Raw genomic sequence first — 21,395 nt, forward strand, 5'->3', positions numbered from 1 at the left:
TCCTCAGCCATAAGAAACGACAAATACCCACCATTTGCTTCGATGTGGATGGAACTGCAGGGTATTATGCTGAGTGAAATAAGTCAATCAGAGAAGGACAAACATTATATGGTCTCATTCATTTGGGGAATATAAAAAATAGTAAAAGGGAATAAAGGGGAAAGAAGAGAAAATGAGTGGGGAATATCAGTGAGGGAGACAGAACATGAGAGACTCCTAACTCTGGAAAACGAACAAGGGGTAATGGAAAGGGAGGTGGGTGAGGAGATGGGGTGACTGGGTGACGGGCACTGAGCGGAGCACTTGACGGGATGAGCACTGAGTGTTATGCTATGTGTTGGCAAATCGAACTCCAATAAAAAAATATACAAAAAAACAAAACAAAACAAAACACAAAAACCTCTGGGAAAAAAAAAATTGCCTTCACAAAGAAAACCTAGCTTATTGGGATCCCTGGGTGGCGCAGCGGTTTGGCACCTGCCTTTGGCCCAGGGTGTGATCCCGGAGACCCGGGATCGAATCCCACATTGGGCTCCCGGTGCATGGAGCCTGCTTCTCCCTCTGCCTGTGTCTCTGCCTCCCTCTCTCTCTCTCTGTAACTATCATAAATAAATAAAAAAAAAAAAAAAGAAAAGAAAACCTAGCTTATTGTAAGGCTCACCTCACATATTTATCTCGTCTCAGGAGTTATAGTCTTATTCAACTTTAGTCCAATATTGCCAAAGTGTTGTCCTATATTTTGTCCAGTTTTCCAGTTGTTTACATAGTAGGATGATTCTGGGCCCTATTACTTCTTCTTGGCCCAAATAGCTTTTGGTTGTTGTTTAAACAGACCAAGTTGCAAAACACAAAAGACCTGAGTGAGCAATGCACCAGAAAAGAAATATGCATGGCCAATAAACATATAAAAAGATATTCAGTTTTGCAAATCATATTTATCTTAATACACGAGAAAATTTAAAAGAGTTGTAATAGGGACGCCTGGGTGGCTCAGGGGTTGAGCGTCTGCCTTTGGCTCAGGGCAGGATCTTGGGGTCCTGGAATTTAGTCCTGCAGTGGGCTTCCTGCATGGAGCCTGCTTTTCCTTCTGCCTCTGTCTCATGAATAAATAAATAAAATCTTAAATATGCTAAGGAAGGTCCAAGGCTATCTGAAGGTAGGAAAGACATATGGAATAGATCCTTCCCTAGCACCTCCAGTGGGTACATGGTCTTCCCAACCCTTTGGGTTTGGATTCTAGACTCTAGAACTGTCAGACAGTCGATTTCTGTTGTTTTAAGGCACACAGTTTGTGGTACTTTGTTATGATAGCAAATAAAGGGGGTGAAGGTGAAAGGGAAAAGGGAAACTCTTCAGTGATGGGGAATGTTCTTTACCAAATTCCTGTGTAGGTTTTTCCCTCCTTTCTCTCTCTCTCTCTCTTTTTAAGATTTTAAGTAATCTCTGTACCTAATGTAGTGCTTGAACCTACAACCCAGAGATCATGAGCCTCATTCTCTACTGAAAGAGCCAGCCAGGCACCACTCCCTTCTTTTTTTAGTTGAAGTATAGTTGACATACAACATACTAGTTTCAGGTATACGAAATTATGATTTGACATTTGTATACATTATGAAATCATCACCTCAGTTAAGTCTAGTTACCATCTAAGACCATACAGAGTTAAGAACTTTAAGACCATGCAGTGGGGCAGCCCTGGTGGCGCAGCGGTTTAGTGCTGCCTGCAGCCTGGGGTGTGATCCTGGAGACCCTGGAAATCCTGGATCGAGTCCCACGTCGGGCTTCCTGCATGGGGCCTGCTTCTCCCTCTGCCTCTGTCTCTGCCACCCCCACCCCCTGTGTCTCTATGAATAAATAAAATCTTAAAAAAAAAAAATAAAGGCCACACAGTGATAAGAACTTTTAAGATTTACTTTCTCACCAACTTTCAAATTTGCAATACCATATAATTGACTATAGTCACCATGCTGTACATCCCATCCCCTTGACTTACTCATTTTATTTTTTTTTTTTTTTTTTTTTTTTATTTTTTTTTTATTTATTCATGATAGTCACAGAGAGAGAGAGAGAGGCAGAGACACAGGCAGAGGGAGAAGCAGGCTCCATGCACCGGGAGCCCGACGTGGGATTCGATCCCGGGTCTCCAGGATCGCGCCCTGGGCCAAAGGCAGGCGCCAAACCGCTGCGCCACCCAGGGATCCCGACTTACTCATTTTATAACTGTAAGTTTGTACTTGCTGATCCCCGTAGGGGTTTGAGTTACAGATATAGGCACTTGTTATAACTTATTGAATGGTAGACTTAATATTTGTCTGATACAAATGTTATGTCAAAAAGAGATAATTATTGACTATTAGTGATATGCAAGCTGAAATGCCCGGGGGTGAAGTATACAGATGTGGGCAACATCATCTTATGAACTGCATAAAAGATGTATTGATGGATGGAGAGAAGCTTAGGTAGATGGATGGACAAGTGATAAAGCAAATATAGCAGGATGGTAATTACAGAACCTGGGAGGATGAATATATAGATGTTAACTGTTCAATTCTTTTAACTATTTGTTTGAACTTTTAAAAAAAATATTTATTCGTGAGAGACACACAGAGAGAGAGGCAGAGACATAAGCGGTGGGGAGAAGCAGGCTCCCTGCAGGAGTCTGATATGGGACTTGATTCTGGGACCACAGGATCACGCCCGGAGTGAAAGGCACTCAACCACTGAGCCACCCAGGCGTCCCTGTTTGAACATTTTTATAACACAATGTTGGGGGAAAATTTATGGATAGTTGACCCATATATACAAACATAATTTAAAAGGGAAAATATAAAAGGTTCGCTGTATCATTTTTATTTTTCTTAATTTTTTAAAAAGATTTTATTTATTCATTCATGAGAGATGCAGAGAGAGGCAGAGACACAAGCAGAGGGAAACAGGCTCCACGCAGGGAACCTGATGTGGGACTCTATCCCAGGACTCCAGGATCACACTCCGGGCCGAAGGCAGGTGCCAAACTGCTGAGCCACCCAGGGATCCCCACTGTACCATTTTTAATAGCAAAAATTTTATTTTATTATCTATTTGTATTTATTTATGAGAGCCAAGGAGAGAGAGAGAGAGAGAGCAGCAGAGACATAGGTAGAAAGAGGCAGGCTCCATGTAGGAGCCTGACGTGGGACTCGATCCTGGGACTCCAGGATCACGCCCTGGGCCAAAGGCAGGCGCTCAACCGCTGAGCCACCACCCAGGCGTCCCATAATAGCAAAAATTTTAAAACTGCATATTCAGGAGGAAATTTTACATAAGTTATGGTAGAAACCATATCTTATGGGATCAAAACTAATGGTCAGTTGGCTAAACAGAAAACCATTTAAAGGAGAAATAAAAAAATACACGTGTTTTGTTTTAGCTAAAGACAGTAATATATTTGTGATTCTTTTTACATAGGGCTAAGATCTTTTACTTTGAGTTTGAGCCCAATTATAGTTCCTTAGTCTCTCTTGAAAAAAAAAAAAAAAAAAGAAAAAGAAAAAAAGAAAAAGAAAAAGAAAAAAGAACAGACCCCAAGTACATCATCTTTTTTTTTGCTTTTCAAATATATCATTTTTTGTTAGTCTTTCATTGTTGTCTTCCTCATACCTATTTTTAACAAAAATTTAAAGAATAAAATAAAGTTTTAATGACCCCTTAAGGCTTTTGCAAAAACCCAACCTTCTTGCTTTTCACACACATATTTCAAAGATATAATAAATTTGCATGTATAGGTTAGCAAATAAACACAACTGATTTTAGTGAGCTTACAGCTTAATTGGAACCAAAAGAGCTTTGGCATGATGAGAGCAGCAAATGAGGACAAGGAGAGAACAAGACTGGTAAGCAGAGTGCCAGTCTGAGTGGGTTACTTGGACAGTGGTTAAGAGAGCTTTCAGTCACCACCATTCCTCCAAAAGAATAGTCAAAGACAACACTCTAAGAAAAAGGGTTTGCAACATATAAATATGACTGTCAGGTGACTAATTTCTTTAATTTCCAACATTTCATGAGTAAAATATTAAATAATCTGATATAAAAATTAGCACATACTTTGCCTGACAAGATCTTATGTTAGGAACACCAAAAGAGGGACAGTGCTGGGAGAAGAGAGGAGTCAAGCAGTGGTCCTAGTGAAGGAGTACTTCCTCATTCTTTAATCCTCTAAATCTCTTTTAGTTCCTTATTTAATAATCCTCCCACCCCTCCCCAGAAACAGGCAGTGAATCAGGAATTCTAGAAAAACATTGCTCTTAGCTTTCTCCCAGGCCCTTCTCATCACCCATTAATGAATGTAATCATTGTTAGAAAAGCTCAACAACAAAAAATAATCTTCAAAACTCCTACACTTTAAATTACTAAAGCACATCTTTATTTTGCAATTGAACAGTTAAAGTCACAGCTAGAGTTTTTTCACGTTTGTACCTGAACAACTATTTCTCAATTAAAAAAATGAAATATGGTCAACAAATATGTGTAATAGTATTTCACATCACATAAATCGCTCTTAGGACTAAACAGTTTTAATGCAAATCGGCATTTTTATCCTCTGTTAGTATTCATAGATTTTTTTTTTTACATGAATGAACTGCAGGAATTCTAATTTTTCACTGAAATTAAGACAAATACACAAGGCCTTTCAAGCATACAGTAAGCTGTATTGACAGATGCAGAGTATGATTTCAAATTATCCAGTATTGACCAAATTCAAGCTTACACATTTTAAATAAACCCTAAGTTTCTTTACCTCTTATTTATGGAAACAAAGGATATGGAAAGAGCTATTTTTGAGAAATGGGGGGAGAGCTACTAGTTCAGTATTATCAAACGTGAAATGACAGCAGAAATGCAAAACTATATTTTAATTACGAAATAAACTAGACTTTTAACTAAGTGACTTTCGCCCTTCATATTTACATATAGCACCTGTTACAAGAAAAAAAAATCCCATACACCCTCTACATAGAAATATTTGTAAAACTACTACTTAAAAATACCACTAATGAGTATATAGCAAATTATCTGTCCTAAAATTAAGCCTACACTGTAGAAAATAAAGACTAGCTTTTCTCATTTGAAAAGATTACAATATGGATTGTAATTGCAATGTCCTGATGCTCTAAGAACACTGGGTTGGACAGTTTTTATTTTTTTAAGCACATATATTCTAATGATAGAAAACAAAAACAGCTTAATGTAAACTGTTTTTAGTGTCTTAAATCCTGACCCTTGACAAGTAGATTGTGTCAGGACTTTGCCCTCTTCAACTTACTTGTGGTGCAGTATTAACTTAACCCCTACCTATGACTTAAAATCACATAAATGGATTTCCAAATATTCATGTAATGTACAAAAAATGCAAAGCAGAAATGATTACTGTAAACCAAACCTGGTTGAAGCTAGCTGAGCGAACTCAGAGTACAAAACAGTCAACTGGGTAGTCTTTACTAAATAAATTACAGAAAAGTGGCAAAGCTAAAATCATACAAGTTGCCTTTTAAATATCAAAAGATCAAGAGATCATTGTAAAGCATTTTACTTGGGTCCAATCCAATGAGCTCTACATACTAATTCATTAGTTTTTCCATATTTACAAAACTCCTAGATTTTATTTTTAAATGTATAAATTAAGTCAGTAGTAAGCATGAAATAAAGTGCTACTATTTAAAATTCAAGAAATCCATTTCAGCATTGAAATTTGACCTACTCTACAGGATACAAGACTGGATAATCTTGTGAATTCACCAAAGGATTGGAAAAGATGGGTGCCAGATAATCCCAGAACTGGACTGAAATTTTCTTGCCAGGAAAGGTAAAAAAACTGTTAACATAACTCAGGAATAAAAATCAAAAAGGTTTTAAATAAAAGGTAAAATGGGCTCAGTTGTGACAAATGGATTTGGGCAAAACAGAGGTCAGCACCTATTTGTGTCTAAGATTGTAAACTGGGCTGATCCTCCTGGACTTTATGGTGATAATTTCATTTAGCAAGGTGGCATTTCAGTTAAAGTTATCATAATATTTGCTAAATTTCGGAAATTCTCAGGGTTGATGGAGCCTGATATTAATCTCTTAACTATAGTTAAACAGTTGTTCAGGGTATTTACTTCACAAAGACTACTGTGAAATGAAATCAATGATTTATAAAAGTTGGAGGAATGGGAGAAGTCAAAATAATGAAGGCCCCATTACGTCGAGTTTAAGGAGTGGTAAATAATAAATACTACCCTTTAAAGAGACTGTTGAACAAATTAAATATGCCTAAAAGAGGACTAAAAATGTAGGGTTTTTGTTGTCATTCATCGGAATCAATGAACTCTTAAGCATCTAAGACACCACTGTTACAAGTCAGAACTGGACCGAGTGGTCTCATCTGTCCAAGATACGGATAATAAAAAGGCAAAATTACTTGTCAGGGGCCTCTGCACATATTTACTGTAGTAAATCAGAGGCACAGATTTCTGGCTTCACTAAAGTCACACTCACAACGATGTCCTCATTTGTGGCTGCCACAGTGACAATGCCTGAGAACTTTCCTTCATGGTAAACACATGCAGCAGAATGTTTACCCTCACACAAAAACACCCTTCCATACTCCAGAAGTCTACAAGTATTTTACACTTAAAAATAGCACAAATTTTCTTGAAATTTTCTGTTCTAGAGCTAAAATAAAACAAAGTGAAAAAGAATGTACATTATATTTGAAATATGCTTCAGTAACGACTGCTCATTTATAATGAAAATTACATTTTTCTTCCAAAGTTGCATTTTATATCATGAAATAGAATACACTTCCTTTCCTTTTTTCCACTCCCTTGCCGATTTTTTTGACAGAGTATCCTTAGAATCAAGTCATAATTCTAGTAACATTTCAAAGATACATTCATTCTTTTACAGCATGAAAGACATACAAATATCATTCTTTTTACACAATGAAGTAAAAGAAGTTACCAGTTTCAATCTCTTGTCCATAGAAAAATATTTTCTGTATCATTTACACAACAGTAAGTAGGAAAATTCTACAGTGCTTAACTGAAACTTTTATGAACACAAGGCTTTTAAACATTTTCATTCTTTTATTGGAAATTTAAAAGGTTTTAGGAAGTTAAACATTAGGACTTCCAACTAAAATTGTAGTCTTTAACTTGCAATATTGCTAATACCTCTCACTTTGAAAATTAAAAAATAATATACGGTTTTCTCCTTTATGCATGGAACCACTTCTACTCAATGTTGATGGATTGCACCCCAGTAGATACCTCTTCTGGCTGCCCATTTAGCTTGGATTGCTAAAGTAAAAATAACAATTGACTATAAAAGTTTAGAAATCAGCAGTAAACTGCAGTAGAAAAAAAAAAAAAACTGCAGTAGAAAAACATACAAATAGCAGCAAATTTAGAAATGGAAACCGAAAAAACTATTTGGTGTCTACCCAGGACAATTTCACCAACCTTATGAAGTTAAAATGTCTAATTTCTGACTGATAGAGGACTTGTTTTGGTAACACCGAAAAAGGCTTGCTGTACTAATTGCTACTAAGAATAAATGAACAAAAAAAATGAAGTTGGAAAAAAAGAATAAATTAAGTCGGTGATAAAAAATTATTTTGATAATAGTTGTAGACATTGTAAAGTAAGCTGAACCTCAAAAATACATTTTAGGAGTTAATTTCATGGGCTCTGTATAAAATGGCTGAACTTATCTATTAGCAGTTAGCTCGCAAAAATGTTTTATTATGTAAATTCCTTTGTAGCTATACAATTCACTAAGAAATTTATAAACAATTTCTATAACTTATGTTGTGTTCACACGGAGACACCAATAAATCTTTGCCATTAGATCATCAATCCTGATATTTGAGAAAATGCAGTGAGTTTTAATAACATAACTGTTTTACTTGGAGGAAATGACACACACACAAAAATGACTGCAGAAATTGTGATTGGACAGCTAAAGCAAATGTGGTGTAGCTACTTTGTTGATATGGCATAAAAGCCAGCTGTGACATAATCCATCTTTTTCATGTCATATTATTGAGATGTTTACTTCAACAAATATTTACCATAATGTATTTACTCTAAGTGACTTAAATGTAAATTCACCTAAACTACAAAATAAGAGATGTAAACATATCCCACCTTATTGTGGTATAAATAATTTTTATGAATTCAAAACTACTTTGGCAACCTTACTATCAGAATATCTTAAATATTCAAAACACAGGTATTAAATAGAACATTGTTAAAAATTGTTTCTTTCTCTCTTCCTGATAAGATTATAAAATAAGTAATGCTTTAATTCTACCACATTATGAACATAAATTATTTGATTATAAGTGGACATATATTCTAAATCCTAGTTCTATGTTTTAAGTGCTTTTAAAAATTAGTCTTCTAATTGACTTTTCAGAATGTTTTCATACTGCATGTGTATCAGCCTAAATACTTTACAAAAGTTTATGCTCTATCAGGGAAGCATGACTAGCAAACTGAGTCAGGGTCCTAATTAGGAACACCTTTTAAAGCCTATTTATTTTCTAAATTAAGCAACATCCTCTAAGGTCATCATAGTTATTAAGTGAAAACACTGCCTGAGTATAATTCTTGAGGTGAAACAGACTAAAATTCACAAGAATTTATGATACTCATATATGTTGCCTAAAATAATAGGAGGAGGTGAGTTTAGATAAAATCATTCAAATTCCTTTCAGCTCTCAAGTTAGAGTATTTCTAATGGAGACAGGAGACTTCTGCTCAAATACCTGATTAGATCTGATCAGACCTGCCAACAGATTTTAAACAACTCTATAATTAAAATAATTCTTCACCCCTCGTTAGTATCAGCCTTTATAAAACACACAAATATATAAACACACTGAAGTGTATATATTAGTACCTGAAACCTTCAATCAACTGTCTTAATGGCTTACCATACCTCTACGTTTGAAGTCAGTTTTTATATATAAATTTTCTCTTTACTCTTAATCAAAAACGATTAGCCCCTTACCCCCTTCATACTTGTGCTAGCAGGCCACACAAAGGAAGTTATTTCTTACACCATTTAGTTGGCCTCTATTTTGAATGGATGCAGTTGTTTAACAAATACTACCAATTCTTCTTGTGAATGTAAAGTCTATTCCAAAATATTCCTCATGCTATGTACATAGTGCTAACACAAATCTGATGCTCAATAAAACATTTGAAATGAACATGGTAAAACCATCTTAAATCAGAGAGGAAAGGTTTTCACAAACATTTGTTAGCATTTACAAAGCCCCTTGATTCACCAATTCCTATTTCCACTTGTGAGAATAACAGTCTGCATTGATTTCTAGAGTGTGTTGGAGGGGGAGATGAGAGAATAGGGGAGTTAGGGAAGGAGGGCAAGAGTACTTCAGATACAAGAAATTTGACATTTTATTATACAATATTATACCAATATAAATGGAATCTAGAACTACTTGGCATATTAAAGCTAGGATTATTCCTAGAACCTTATGTAGATTGATAAACAGGTTAAAAAATTCTTAGGTATAATGGATAAAGTCTTATCTGTTTGGTAAACAGAAAAGTATAATTAGCATATCCATTTGAAGAAGCTGTGAAGGATAATTTATTTTAAATTTAAGACCCTAATAAAAATGTCTTTAAAAAAGGATCTATACATAAAAATACCGACAGAGAGTAGCTCCCAGATGAAAAATCCATATGTGAGAAATTTAAGTGTGATTCTGAACTTCTAATATTTATCATTTAAAGACTGGAATAATGATTAAAAAAGGCAGCAATGTTCATTGCCAACAAATTATTAGAGTTTATCTCAGAAGTGTAAACAAAGTTGTACGTTAAAGAACATACCACCCATGATATTTATTTGTTTATATCTATACAACTGTATCTTTTTAATCTATGGTTGTCATATTCTGTCCATACAGTTAGAACAGATTTTCTTTTTAATTCAGGTAAAAACTGTCAAACAGTTATTAATTACGTAGACTCCCAACATGATTTTACTTGTTCACTTTTCAACTTACCATGGTATCATATAGCAGCCTAAATTATATTTATCTGTTGGTAGAGAATGGAATGTTCAATTAAGACTATAGTTATTTACTAATTTATACTGTCTTGGCTGGGAAATACAGGGATAAGAGAATTTCTGACATAATGTTTATGTTACTTTTCTCTTAAAAAATTAATATATTTGAATATAATAATTTATTTGGTATCTTGGCTATTAACGTTTAGGACTTAACTTCCTAAAATTTATTATTATGGATTCTGAATATTTGAAATAACATCATTTCGATTACATTGAAGATTTTTTTTTCTCCCCTCTCATACTAAATGGCATTCCAAAATACCTACTATTCAATTCTAAGTTTTATCAAGACTACACAGAAGTATTCAGAAATCACTAGGAAATGAATCTTACTGGGCAATTTTAACATTCTCTCTCTCCATAGACTTAAAAAAAAATCCTGACAAGGAAAATATACACATCCTTAAAGGGAATCAGATCTTCTATCAGGATGGACAATCAAAACTCTCCATATTAACATGCTTATAACTTAATAAGTATATATGAACTGGAGTAATTTAATTATATGTGAAAATTACAACAAAACCCTCATTTCAGTTGAGGGATTAGATTCAAAAATAAATCAGTAACATTTTATTCCTTGTTTGAAGTATCCCAACCAACAGACCAGAGTGAACAAAACTTGAAGTGAACTGAAATGAATGCTTTAGAGTAATAATTTAAACACTGGTAGAAATAAATCACAATGAACTGTTCTAACTTTAGCTGAAAATATTAATATGTTTAACTTTAATATGCATATTAGGTGCCATTCCTAAAGTTAGGGATAAAATAAATAGAAAATTTGATTAATAAAGCATCTTTTGACTTGAGCTGCTAAACTGTAACCCTTGTCCCCCGGGAAAGGAATGTGCAGATTTTCAATAATTCCGTAGCAGCAGCGCACTCACTCAGTAGAACGCAAATCATCTTTTTTTTCTTGTGGCAAAATACAGGAATTGAGTAAGAAATAATTTCCATACCCTTTTTTGAATGCGTAACTCTTCATACAAGAAGCTATGTTTTAAAATGTGAACTGATTCAAAATGCATACAAATGTAAATGTACAATATACATATATATACCTCCTAGTGGGGTCAAATGAGTGCCTTTTCATTAGACATACAAAGATGTCTCAAGGCACTTAAGGGGTTAAGACACAATGCATGCATTCCTTTACATCAAGAATGTGAAATCACATGATTTGGAATAAGCCAACCTTATGATAAATATGTTACATTATTAAATTCAAGAAAATCTGTAGATTCATATTTATACTTTCTATAAGATGCTGGTAAATGGACAATGTGCAGCATTTCCTGGGAAAAGCAAATTCCATCTTTCTTCTCATGAACAGCAGGTCTCTACAGGGGGAGTACAGGGAAAGATGTGCTGCATCCATAGGCAGTGTATTGGCTAATATTGAGAATGATATTGCTAAAATTTAAAAAATAAAAATCTGGTAACCAGTATAGTAATAAGTACATGAATCACTGGGAAACACCAGAGCTGACTCCTGATGTTTACTTCTTTTTGCTTTCAAGATACAGATGTATAACAGAGATGATGAGAATTCTGAGCCTTGTTTGTGGCAATTCTACCAGAAGGGGACTGCATGGCACCACCACAAATTTCATAAATTACCCTGAACATACTCAGTTATTCACTATTTGTTCGGAGCAAAGCATGAAATAGTCTTCAAACACGTGAATTACAGATTTTGAGAGAGTGACATTTTCTTAAACATAAAGTGCAACAGTGCTGAAGTTTTCAGTTTTTGTTAGTTCTTCATTTGTTTTGTCTAAATGCCATTTCCTGCAAGCAGAATTATGGCACAGTGAATATAACAGAAAGCAATCTTCTGACACATGTCCCAGACTTTTGCTTTCTTATTTATTTGATGATGTCGTTAAGGGTTTAACAAATCCTTCTTCATAAACTTTCAAAATAGCTTCACAAACAAATCTGTATTGACTCTGAAAAATAGAAATAATAGAATTGATCAGAAAAACTTGGCTTGCTTATAAAAGAAAGGCAAAGTAAAACTGCACAGAGATACCATTTTTCACCAACAGAATGGTAAAAAATAAAAAAGTCTGACAACATATTTTGTTGGCAACACTCATACATTGCTAATAGGGATGTTAAATACTACATTTGGCAGCATCTAATAAAATCACATTAATTTACCTTTCACCCAGCAATCCCACTTCTGGGAATCTATCCAAAGATAAACTAGAAAAAGAAATTGAAAATATACATTCATAAATAAGGCTATTTGCTGCTAGATTATTTATAATAATGAAGGGTAGGGACAATTTAAATGGCTATCAGGAAGGTGACTAATGAGTGGCACGTTTTTACAGGAGACTATGATGTGGTGGAGGGTTGGGAGGGTAAGGAATGAAAGTCTACAGATTGCTATAAAGTAATTTCAGAATACCTTGTTAAGTCAAAATAGCAAGGCAAAGAAAAGTGCACACAATATATTCTTTTTATAAAAGAAAAGGGGCACGGGATGCCTGCGTGGCTCAGTGGTTGAGCATCTGCCTTTGGCTCAGGGCGTGAGCCTGGAGTCCTGGGATTAAGTTCCGCATCAGGCTGCATATAAGGAGTCTCTCTCTGTCTATGTCTCTGCCTCTATCTCTGTGTCTCTCATGAATAAATAAATAAAATCTTTAAAACAAACAAAGATTTTAAACAAATCTTTAAAATAAAACAAAACAAACAAGAGTATGAGGTCACCACTGGAAGAGGCAAGTGAATTCATTATATTGGAAGTGTTCATCTTGCTTTTCCCATACTGCCTGTATGCAACTGTTTAACCAACAGCTGATGAGAAGTTTCTCTTTAAAAAAGTATTCCAGTTAATAAATATAGAAGGAATAACAGACTATCATCATTCTTCAAGCCCTGTAAGTTAATGATGCAGGCACTGACCACCCAAAGCTACTATCAACATAAAAATAACAGACTATCATCATTCTTCAAGCCCTGTAAGTTAATGATGCAGGCACTGACCACCCAAAGCTACTATCAACATAAAAAAGAAAGACAATCAGACATTAAGTGCCTCTTGAAAGAACAGAATACCACCTAATTTGTTCAAGTCTATAGATCCATTCACCACTTTTAGGAAATACGGAGAATACTCAGTTTGTTCATCAAATAAATTGCAAGAAAAAAGAAAAGAGACATAGGAAGAAGTGACAGATTAAAAGAGATTTAGTACATAAACCAATCAAAATTTGTGAACTCTATCTGAATCCAGACTGGTTTTACCACTTTATTTAACATTGTACGGAAGCTTTTAGCCAGGCACCTGAGCAAAATAAGAAAAGGAAAAGAAACGAAAGGCATCTAACCTAGAAAGGAAGGAGTAAACTATCTTTATTTGCAGATAACATCTTGTATATAGAAAATACTACGGAATCCACTTTCACACATAAAATACTATTAGAATTAATAAATGATTTCAACAAGGTTGCAGGATACATAATCGACGTACAAAATCAATTTTATTTCTATACCCAAGCAATGTATACTCCAAAAATGAAATGAAGAAAACATTTTCCCTTAAAATAGCACCAAAAAGACTTTAAAAAGTTAAGAGTAAATTTGACAAAAGAAGTGAAAGACTTGCACACTGAAAGCTATAACACATCACTCAAAAAGATCAAAGACGACATAAATAAATGAAAAGACATTTTGTGTTCTTGGTTTGGAAGATGGAATAGCATTAAGATGGCAACACTCTCCAAAAAGATAGATAGATTTAATGCAATCCATGTCTTACGTTTTTTATGGAGAGAACAAATGAATTCTAAAATTCATACGGAAATGCAAGGACTCCAAGTAGTCAAAACAGTCTTGAAAAAGAGGAACAGAGTTGGGAGAGTTACATTTCCTGACTTCAAATTTTATTACAAAACTATAGTAATTAAGACAGTATGGTATTAGTATAACAAAAGGCATACAAATCAATGGAATAGAACTGAAAATCCAGAAATACACCCTCATATTTGTGGTCAACTGATTTTTGATGAAGGGCACAGAGACCAGAAAGAGTGGTCTTTTCAACAAATGAAGCTGAGATAACTGTACATTCACATGGAGGAGAATGAAACTGGAACTCTACCTCAAACCATATGTAAAAATTAACTCAAAAGAAATCAGGCACATATATGGGATAGACTATAAAACTTTTGGAAGAAAACAGGAATAAACTTTTGCGACCTTGAGTTTAGGCAATGATTTCTTAGATATGACACCAAAAGCATATATGATTTAAAAATATAAACTGGACTTCATCAAAATTAAAAACTTCTGTGCTACAAATTACTGAATCAAAGAAGTGAAAGAATAGTGTGGAAGAACAGAATTGCAAAACAGAGATCCACAAGATACTTGTATTCAGAAAATATAAAGAACTCTGACAATTCAACAATAAAATAACAAAACAAAAAAACAAAAACAAACTGGAAAAAGGGCAAGGGGCAACCTGGCTGGCTCAGTTGGTAGAGTGAGCAACTCTTGATCTCAGGGTTGTAAGTTTGAGTCCCATGTTGGGTAGATAGATTACTTAAAAATAAAATCTTTTTTTTTTTTTAATTTTATTTATTTATTCATGAAGAGACACAGAGAGAAAGAAAGAGGCAGAGACACAGGCAGAGGGAGAAGCAGGCTCCTTGGAAGGAGCCTGATGTGGGACTAGATCCCGGGACTCCAGGATCATGCCCTGGGCCAAAGACAGGCGCTAAATTGCTGAGCCATCCAGGGATCCCTAAAAATAAAATCTTAAAGAGCAAAAGATTTGAACAGATCGTTCTCAAAAGATATACAAAGAAATGACCAATAAACACATGAAAAAATGCTTGATATCATTAGTTATTAGAGAAATGCAAATCAAAACTACAAGATGCCACTTTATGTTCAGCAGGATGGCTAAATTAGAAAAAAGACAAGGGTGCCTGGCTGGCTCAGTCAGTGGAACATGTGACCCTTGATCTCTGGGTTGTGAGTTCAAGCCCCATGCTGGTGTAGAAAATTAAATTTAAAATTTAAAATTTAAATTTAATTTAAATTAAATTTAAAATTTTAATTAAAATTAAAAAAAAAAAGATAGTAATAGAGTTGACAATAACGTGGAGAAAATGGAACCCTCATACACTATCAGTGGAATTGCAAAATGGTGTAGCCACTTTGGAAATAGTCTGGCAGTTCCTCAAAAGGATTAACAGTTACTATATGACAGGAATTCATTTTCTGGGTATATACCCAAGAAAAATGAAAACATATTCACACAAAAACATATACACAAATGTTTGTGGCACCATTATTAATAATAACAAAGAAGTTGAAATGATCTAAATGCCAATAAACAGTGGATACATAAATAAAATATGGTATCTCCATACAATGGAGTATTATTCAGCCCCCCATGGAGGGGGGGAGAGCGAGCGAGCAATGAAGTACTTATATATGCTACAGAATGGGTACATCTTCCAATTACACAAAAGACAAAGTTAGGATTTCATAGACACGAAAGGTGCAGAACAGGCAAACCTATAGAGACAGAAAGTAGATTAGTGGTTGCCTAGGGCTAGGTGGAGAGGAGGTTGGAGACTGTATGAGGGAAAATAAGTATGAGGTTTCTTTTTGGGGTGATGAAATGTTCTAAAATTTGATAGTAGTGATGGCTGCAAAACTCTGATTTACTAAAAATCACTGAAGTGTACGCTTTTTAAAAGAGTTAATTTCATGGTATGTGAATTATATTTCATTAAAGCTGTTCTAAAATAGAAAAAGACATAATTTACATGAGACAAATGGAAATTTGAACATAGGTTATTTGGTAACATGAAGATATTATTATTAATTATACTTACATGTGATAATGGTATTATGATTTTCTTTAGAAGAAAAGCTACTCCTTATTTTGTCTAAAAATGTTACAGTGTTTTATATTTATAGAAAATTTGGTCTTCAAAATTTTTTAAAAAAATATCTATTTATTCATGAGAAACAGAGAGAGAGAGAGAGAGAAAGAGAGAGAGAAGCAGAGACATAGGCAGAGGGAGAAGCAGGCTCCATGCAGGAAGCCTGATGCAGGACTTGATCCTGGGTCTCCAGGATCAGACCCTGGGCTGAAGGCGATGCTAAACCGCTGAGCAACCCGGGCTGCCCTATTTATAGAATATTTGTAAATAAGATGGTCTGATGTTTAGGATTTACTTCAAATACTGGTAAGTAAGTGATATAGAGGAAACAATATGGCACATGTTGTTGAGTCTCAGTACTCAACATAGTGTTCATTTTATTGTATGGTTTATTCTTGCACATGTTTGAAATTTTCTATAATTAAAAGCTAAAAAAGTGACAAGCATTTATTAGATCATATAGGTTAATTCCCTTCAGGAACTTTAGTGCCACCAACAATGCTAACATTTCACCATAGCTTAATATGAAACATAATCTTAACTCTAAAATACCTTGATTCCTCTTTTGATTCTTGGAATATAATTCAGAGTCTGTGTAGAATACAGTAAGGTAGTAGCTTAATTTCTATTACTTTTGTTGTTGCAATTCAAGTTCACAGCTGTTTCATCAATAACAGGTCTGCCAAGATTCTCCAGTCAAGGATGCTATTGTTCTTGGCATTCCCCGACTAACTAATAGAGGGAAAGTTCCTCTGTACCTGTGTAAGCACTCAAGAATTAACATGATAGGTGGTACTAATAAACATTTTCTGTAAAAACCGGGTAGTGAATATTTTAGGTTTTGCAAATCATTTGGTACCTGTTACAACTTCTCAACTCTGGTATTTTAGTGTGAGAGCAGTCACAGATAATATATAAACAAATGGACATGGCTGTATTCTAATAAAACTTTATTTACAAAAACAAGTGGCTTGTTAGAGGCAATATTCGTGAACCTTTGTGCTAGGGGTTATTGGCTCCTGTCAGGCAATTAAGAAGATAAAAATATGGTTTGGCATAACAAAAATCATCATGTTGAGAATATACATATATACTTGAAGTACAGTACTTACAGGTGTTTGGATCATCATGGCTCGTTGATCTCTCATTGTTCTTACAATGTCTAGTGGATAAACTGGTTGATTGCATTCAATGAGACACATGGCTGTTTCCATAGTAATAAGAACCCCAGTTCTTCCAATTCCAGCACTGAAAAAGACAAAGAGCAAAGTCTCATTGATACTATTCTGTTAAACTGTTATTTGTGCAGTAAATAAAGTACTGAAACATAATACATTAGAAGAACAATTTGATTTCATTTAGAAGTTTTATATATAAAAGTCAACTAAAAAATATTTTGAAAATTGAAAAACATTTCACACTTAATACAGAATAAATGGTTTGCATCCACCCTTCCCCACTGTTAGTTGTAAAACTGCTGCTTTAAAAGGGTTACATTTCAGTTTTTAAAATCTGAACAAGGTACACAAGCTTACTGGAGCAACCTCCTTTAAAAGGCAAAATAGGGATCCCTGGGTGGCGCAGCAGTTTGGCGCCTGCCTTTGGCCCAGGGCGCGATCCTGGAGACCCAGGATCGAATCCCACGTCGGGCTCCCGGTGCATGGAGCCTGCTTCTCCCTCTGCCTGTGTCTCTGCCTCTCTCTGTGTGTGTGACTATCATAAATAAATAAAAAATTAAAAAAATAAAAAATAAAAGGCAAAATAACAGAGAACCTAGGTGGCTCAGTCAGTTGGTTTACATCTGACTTCGGCTCAGGTCATGACCTCGGGGTCCTGGGATTGAGCCCTATGTTGGGCTCCCCACTCAGTGGGGAGTTTGCTTGCCCCTCTGCCCCTCCCTCCACTTGTATGCTCTCATAAATAAATAAATAAATAAATAAATAAATAAATAAATAAATAAATAAAAAAAATCTTAAAAAAAATAAAATGCAAAGTAACAAGATTACAATAATAAATCATTAACAAATGGATAAAAGATAATATTTTCCACACTCAAATCAGTTTTTAAAACCAAATTTAATTTTGATTACATTTTAGAATTGTGATAGTCAAGAACTTTTTGAAGTATTCTCTGTGAACATAAAAGCTATAGCAGCTGTTGCAGACTTAGGATATGAAATGGCCAAATGTGTTCATCAATCCTGCCATGTTGTGTCTCAGACATTTGGTCTACAATCTGTTTTGATGATTTCAGTCAGCTCTTTAAAAAGTGCTGGAAAGTTTGAGGAGGAAGAGATACCTTTATTTATTTATTGAGAGAATTCAACACAGCTTCTGAATAAATCATTCAGTAACAGAAGTGGCTAAGATAAGGAGAAGATAATTTCAGTTTCCTAATCTGGGGTCAATGGTAGTGAAAGCTGGAGTCCTTGTATTCAGCCCTTTGGAAGGCAGAACGGGGCCTGAGTATGAAACGAAGAAAGGGTAGCCTCTTGCTGTTTACCTGGAGCTCCTGGAAGTGATAGGGCCACTCCTAGAGAGGGAGAATACTTAAAAAAAAAAAGTCCTAGGAGGGCACACAGGGCAGGAAGGAGCACATTGCTAGGAGAAAAAAATCTAAACGTTAGGCTGCAACTGAATGCTTAGAATATTAGATTTTATCAAATCTAAGATACCATTGATTGTAAGACACCCAATGTTTGAGATGTTAAACTATGAGAAAGAGAAGCTTCTAGGAATCAGTCAGTAAAGTATTATTTTTACTTCTTATGATAAAGATTCTGACAATCACGTGTCAGAACATACCCTCTGCCTTCCAGCTTCAGATAATGTTTTAGGATCTAATTACCATAGTGATGATCACAACTTAAGGACAAAATAAAATACACACTTCCTTTTATTTACTTATTTTTTTAAGATTGTATTTATTCATGAGAGACACAGAAAGAGAGAGAGGCAGAGACACAGGCAGAGGGAGAAGCAGGCTCCATGCAGGGAGTCTGACATGGGGCTTGATCCCCGGTCTCCAGGATCAGGCCCTGGGCTGAAGGCGGTGCTAAACCGCTGAGCCACCTGGGCTGTCCCACACTCCCTTTTAAAAATGACATTTCAGGTCAGCTATTCAATCAAAAAAGCCAGAAAATAGAATACCTGCAATGAACAACAATTGGTTCTTCCTTGCCAGCCCTCTTATTTCGTACATGACAAACAAAATCCAGAAAGTCACTTGAATCATCAGGAACTCCATGGTCAGGCCAGGCTATGTACTGGATCTGAGTGAGTTGACGACTCTCATTTTTCTAAGTATAAATGAGAAATTATGCACCTTAACTTAGGAATTATGTTTAAAATATAAATATTTGTGTCATTTTAATTTTGGAAGAAAAATAAAACAAACTATTCCCACTAGTAATGTACAAATTCAGTAAAACCCAAAATTTCTATGAGAAAGAAAGAAATCATTTTACAGAATCAGTTGAATCCATTAAGTACTGGCTACTTGGATCACTACTCTCCTTGTAACTCAATTTCTATATTTGTAAAGTATTTTTCAGATGATAAACAGGCAAAAATAGAGTAAGATACAGAGAAATGTTTAAAGAAAACTGAAAAAGTGTGAGGTGAACAAAAATAGTAGGGAAAACATTTTTAGTAAGAAAGGTTGGGCTAATTCTGAAAAACACAAGTGAAATAATGGAAATTAGGAAAATAAAATCTCAAAATAAGTGTAGATTAAAAACTGGAGATCACAAAGTCAAATCAGGGTTTAATTTCTTTTTTGGGAGCCAAGAGTCAGTAAAATGGAGAAAGGTATTATTGGATTTAGCTGGTCAAGGCATTTAGTATTGCAGAACCTTACTTTCTTCAACTGAAAAATAAAATAAAAATCTACACCTCACAGGGATAGTCTTATGCTGAAAGGATTCTATGAGAGAACCTATAAATCATCCAAACAATTGTTTGGAATCATATTCTCAAAAATTGGTGTCTATGGTCATTCAATACTATGAAATCTGGTTATTGTCATTTATATTAAAGGGGGCTTCCAGAAAAGACCATTAAAGTGCAAGGTAATTAAGAAAAGGACTAATGAAAGAATTCCCAAAGAGACCTCAGTCAGTATTAACTTGATAACTACATTTTCAGAAACCTATGAAATGAATTTAAGGTATCTAATATAGGCTACTTTTGATTATTATTGTTAAAAAAATATTTACTGGTACCAATAATTACAAGAATGGGTAATGTTAAATGGATATTTATTATGTTTTGAGGTCTGTCTGTCCATCCACGCAAATATGTATTTGGTATGTAAGCAATTGTATTTTCCCAAGTATATTTGTCTCAAACTTTAAAAACTAATTTGTGTCTTGGCATAGTTCTGAGGTACTCAGGGTTTGTAAAGAAAAGCCACAGTAAGTTTATAAACTCCCATAGGTAACCTATATATGGAGCATAAACAGACTATGCTGAGGACAAAAATATTACTTTATATAGCCAACATGTAGCTTTCTTACCCATTTGGGAAAATGAAGAAATAGCTTATTGACTTACCTGGTTATATTGGACCATGAGCTACACAAGCCCTAAATTCATTCTAATGTACTCTCTAGTCCATAAGATTTGGAAATTTTAACTTTTTATTTCTTGTAACTTAGCTATATTCAATGCCAGATTCTTTTATCATCAATCACCACAACTTCTAGCTCCTTCCCTTTGGGTCAGTAAAGCTGTTTTGCTAGGCATCTTTATTCATATTCAGGGAAGTGGAGTGGGATGGGGAGGGGGAGATGAAGCTCTCATTTCCAAAGGTTTAACCAATGATGAGACAGGCATTAAGTATTCAAAGCATGTGCTATTTGCTCTTCTCTAGCAATTATTTTTTTCTTCTTCTAGCCCCCTTCAAAACCAAAGGGTGGGTACAGGAATAACTAGTTGCAAGCAGTGAAAGTGGGTGTAGTGTATGTTTAACAGCCTGACAAGACTGGCAACATGCCAGGCTCTACACACATTTTCCAATTGAGTTACTGAGCCATCATTTACTAATCAGTAAAAGTAGCTGCATTACTAATCCATTTCTGGCTCTGGATTTAGAAGTCAAAAGGAGTGACCCAGGTGGCAGCAAGAACTAGTAATTACAAAGCTATAATCTGTCTGCTGTCATAGTATCCTGCCTACAATCTTTTCCTTCTTAATACTGTGGAGACTGTGAAATTGTTCTCCTTTACCCTTTTACAAAAAAGGACAATAATTTGACAGCTCTCAATTATTCTTTGTATTTCCACAGATGTACTCAAATACTTTATTGCTATTACTGGCAGGAAGAAATCAAATACAACCATGGTA

General features: G+C 34.9%; 1 protein-coding gene across 14 annotated transcripts in view; it reads right to left on the reverse strand.

The window, feature by feature from the left end:
* Positions 1–4,379: 4,379 nt before the first annotated feature.
* PTPN4 (protein tyrosine phosphatase non-receptor type 4) overlaps positions 4,380–21,395 on the reverse strand; it is a 207,937-nt gene continuing 190,921 nt past the window's right edge. For 12 of the 14 annotated variants that reach the window (XM_072788886.1, XM_072788891.1, XM_072788887.1 and 9 more), the window contains 3 exons: positions 19,200–19,348; positions 17,162–17,297; positions 4,380–12,086 (listed from right to left, as the gene is read on the reverse strand). In XM_072788886.1, coding sequence (XP_072644987.1) covers positions 12,000–12,086; positions 17,162–17,297; positions 19,200–19,348 — 372 coding nt within the window. In that variant the 3' untranslated portion in view covers positions 4,380–11,999. Of the gene's footprint in view, positions 12,087–12,300; positions 12,346–16,601; positions 16,641–17,161; positions 17,298–19,199; positions 19,349–21,395 lie in introns of all 14 variants that reach the window. The other 2 variants (XM_072788880.1, XM_072788883.1) reach the window with 2 other exon arrangements.

This window comes from Canis lupus, chromosome 20 (assembly GCF_048164855.1).
Source record: "Canis lupus baileyi chromosome 20, mCanLup2.hap1, whole genome shotgun sequence".
Lineage (NCBI taxonomy): Eukaryota > Metazoa > Chordata > Mammalia > Carnivora > Canidae > Canis > Canis lupus.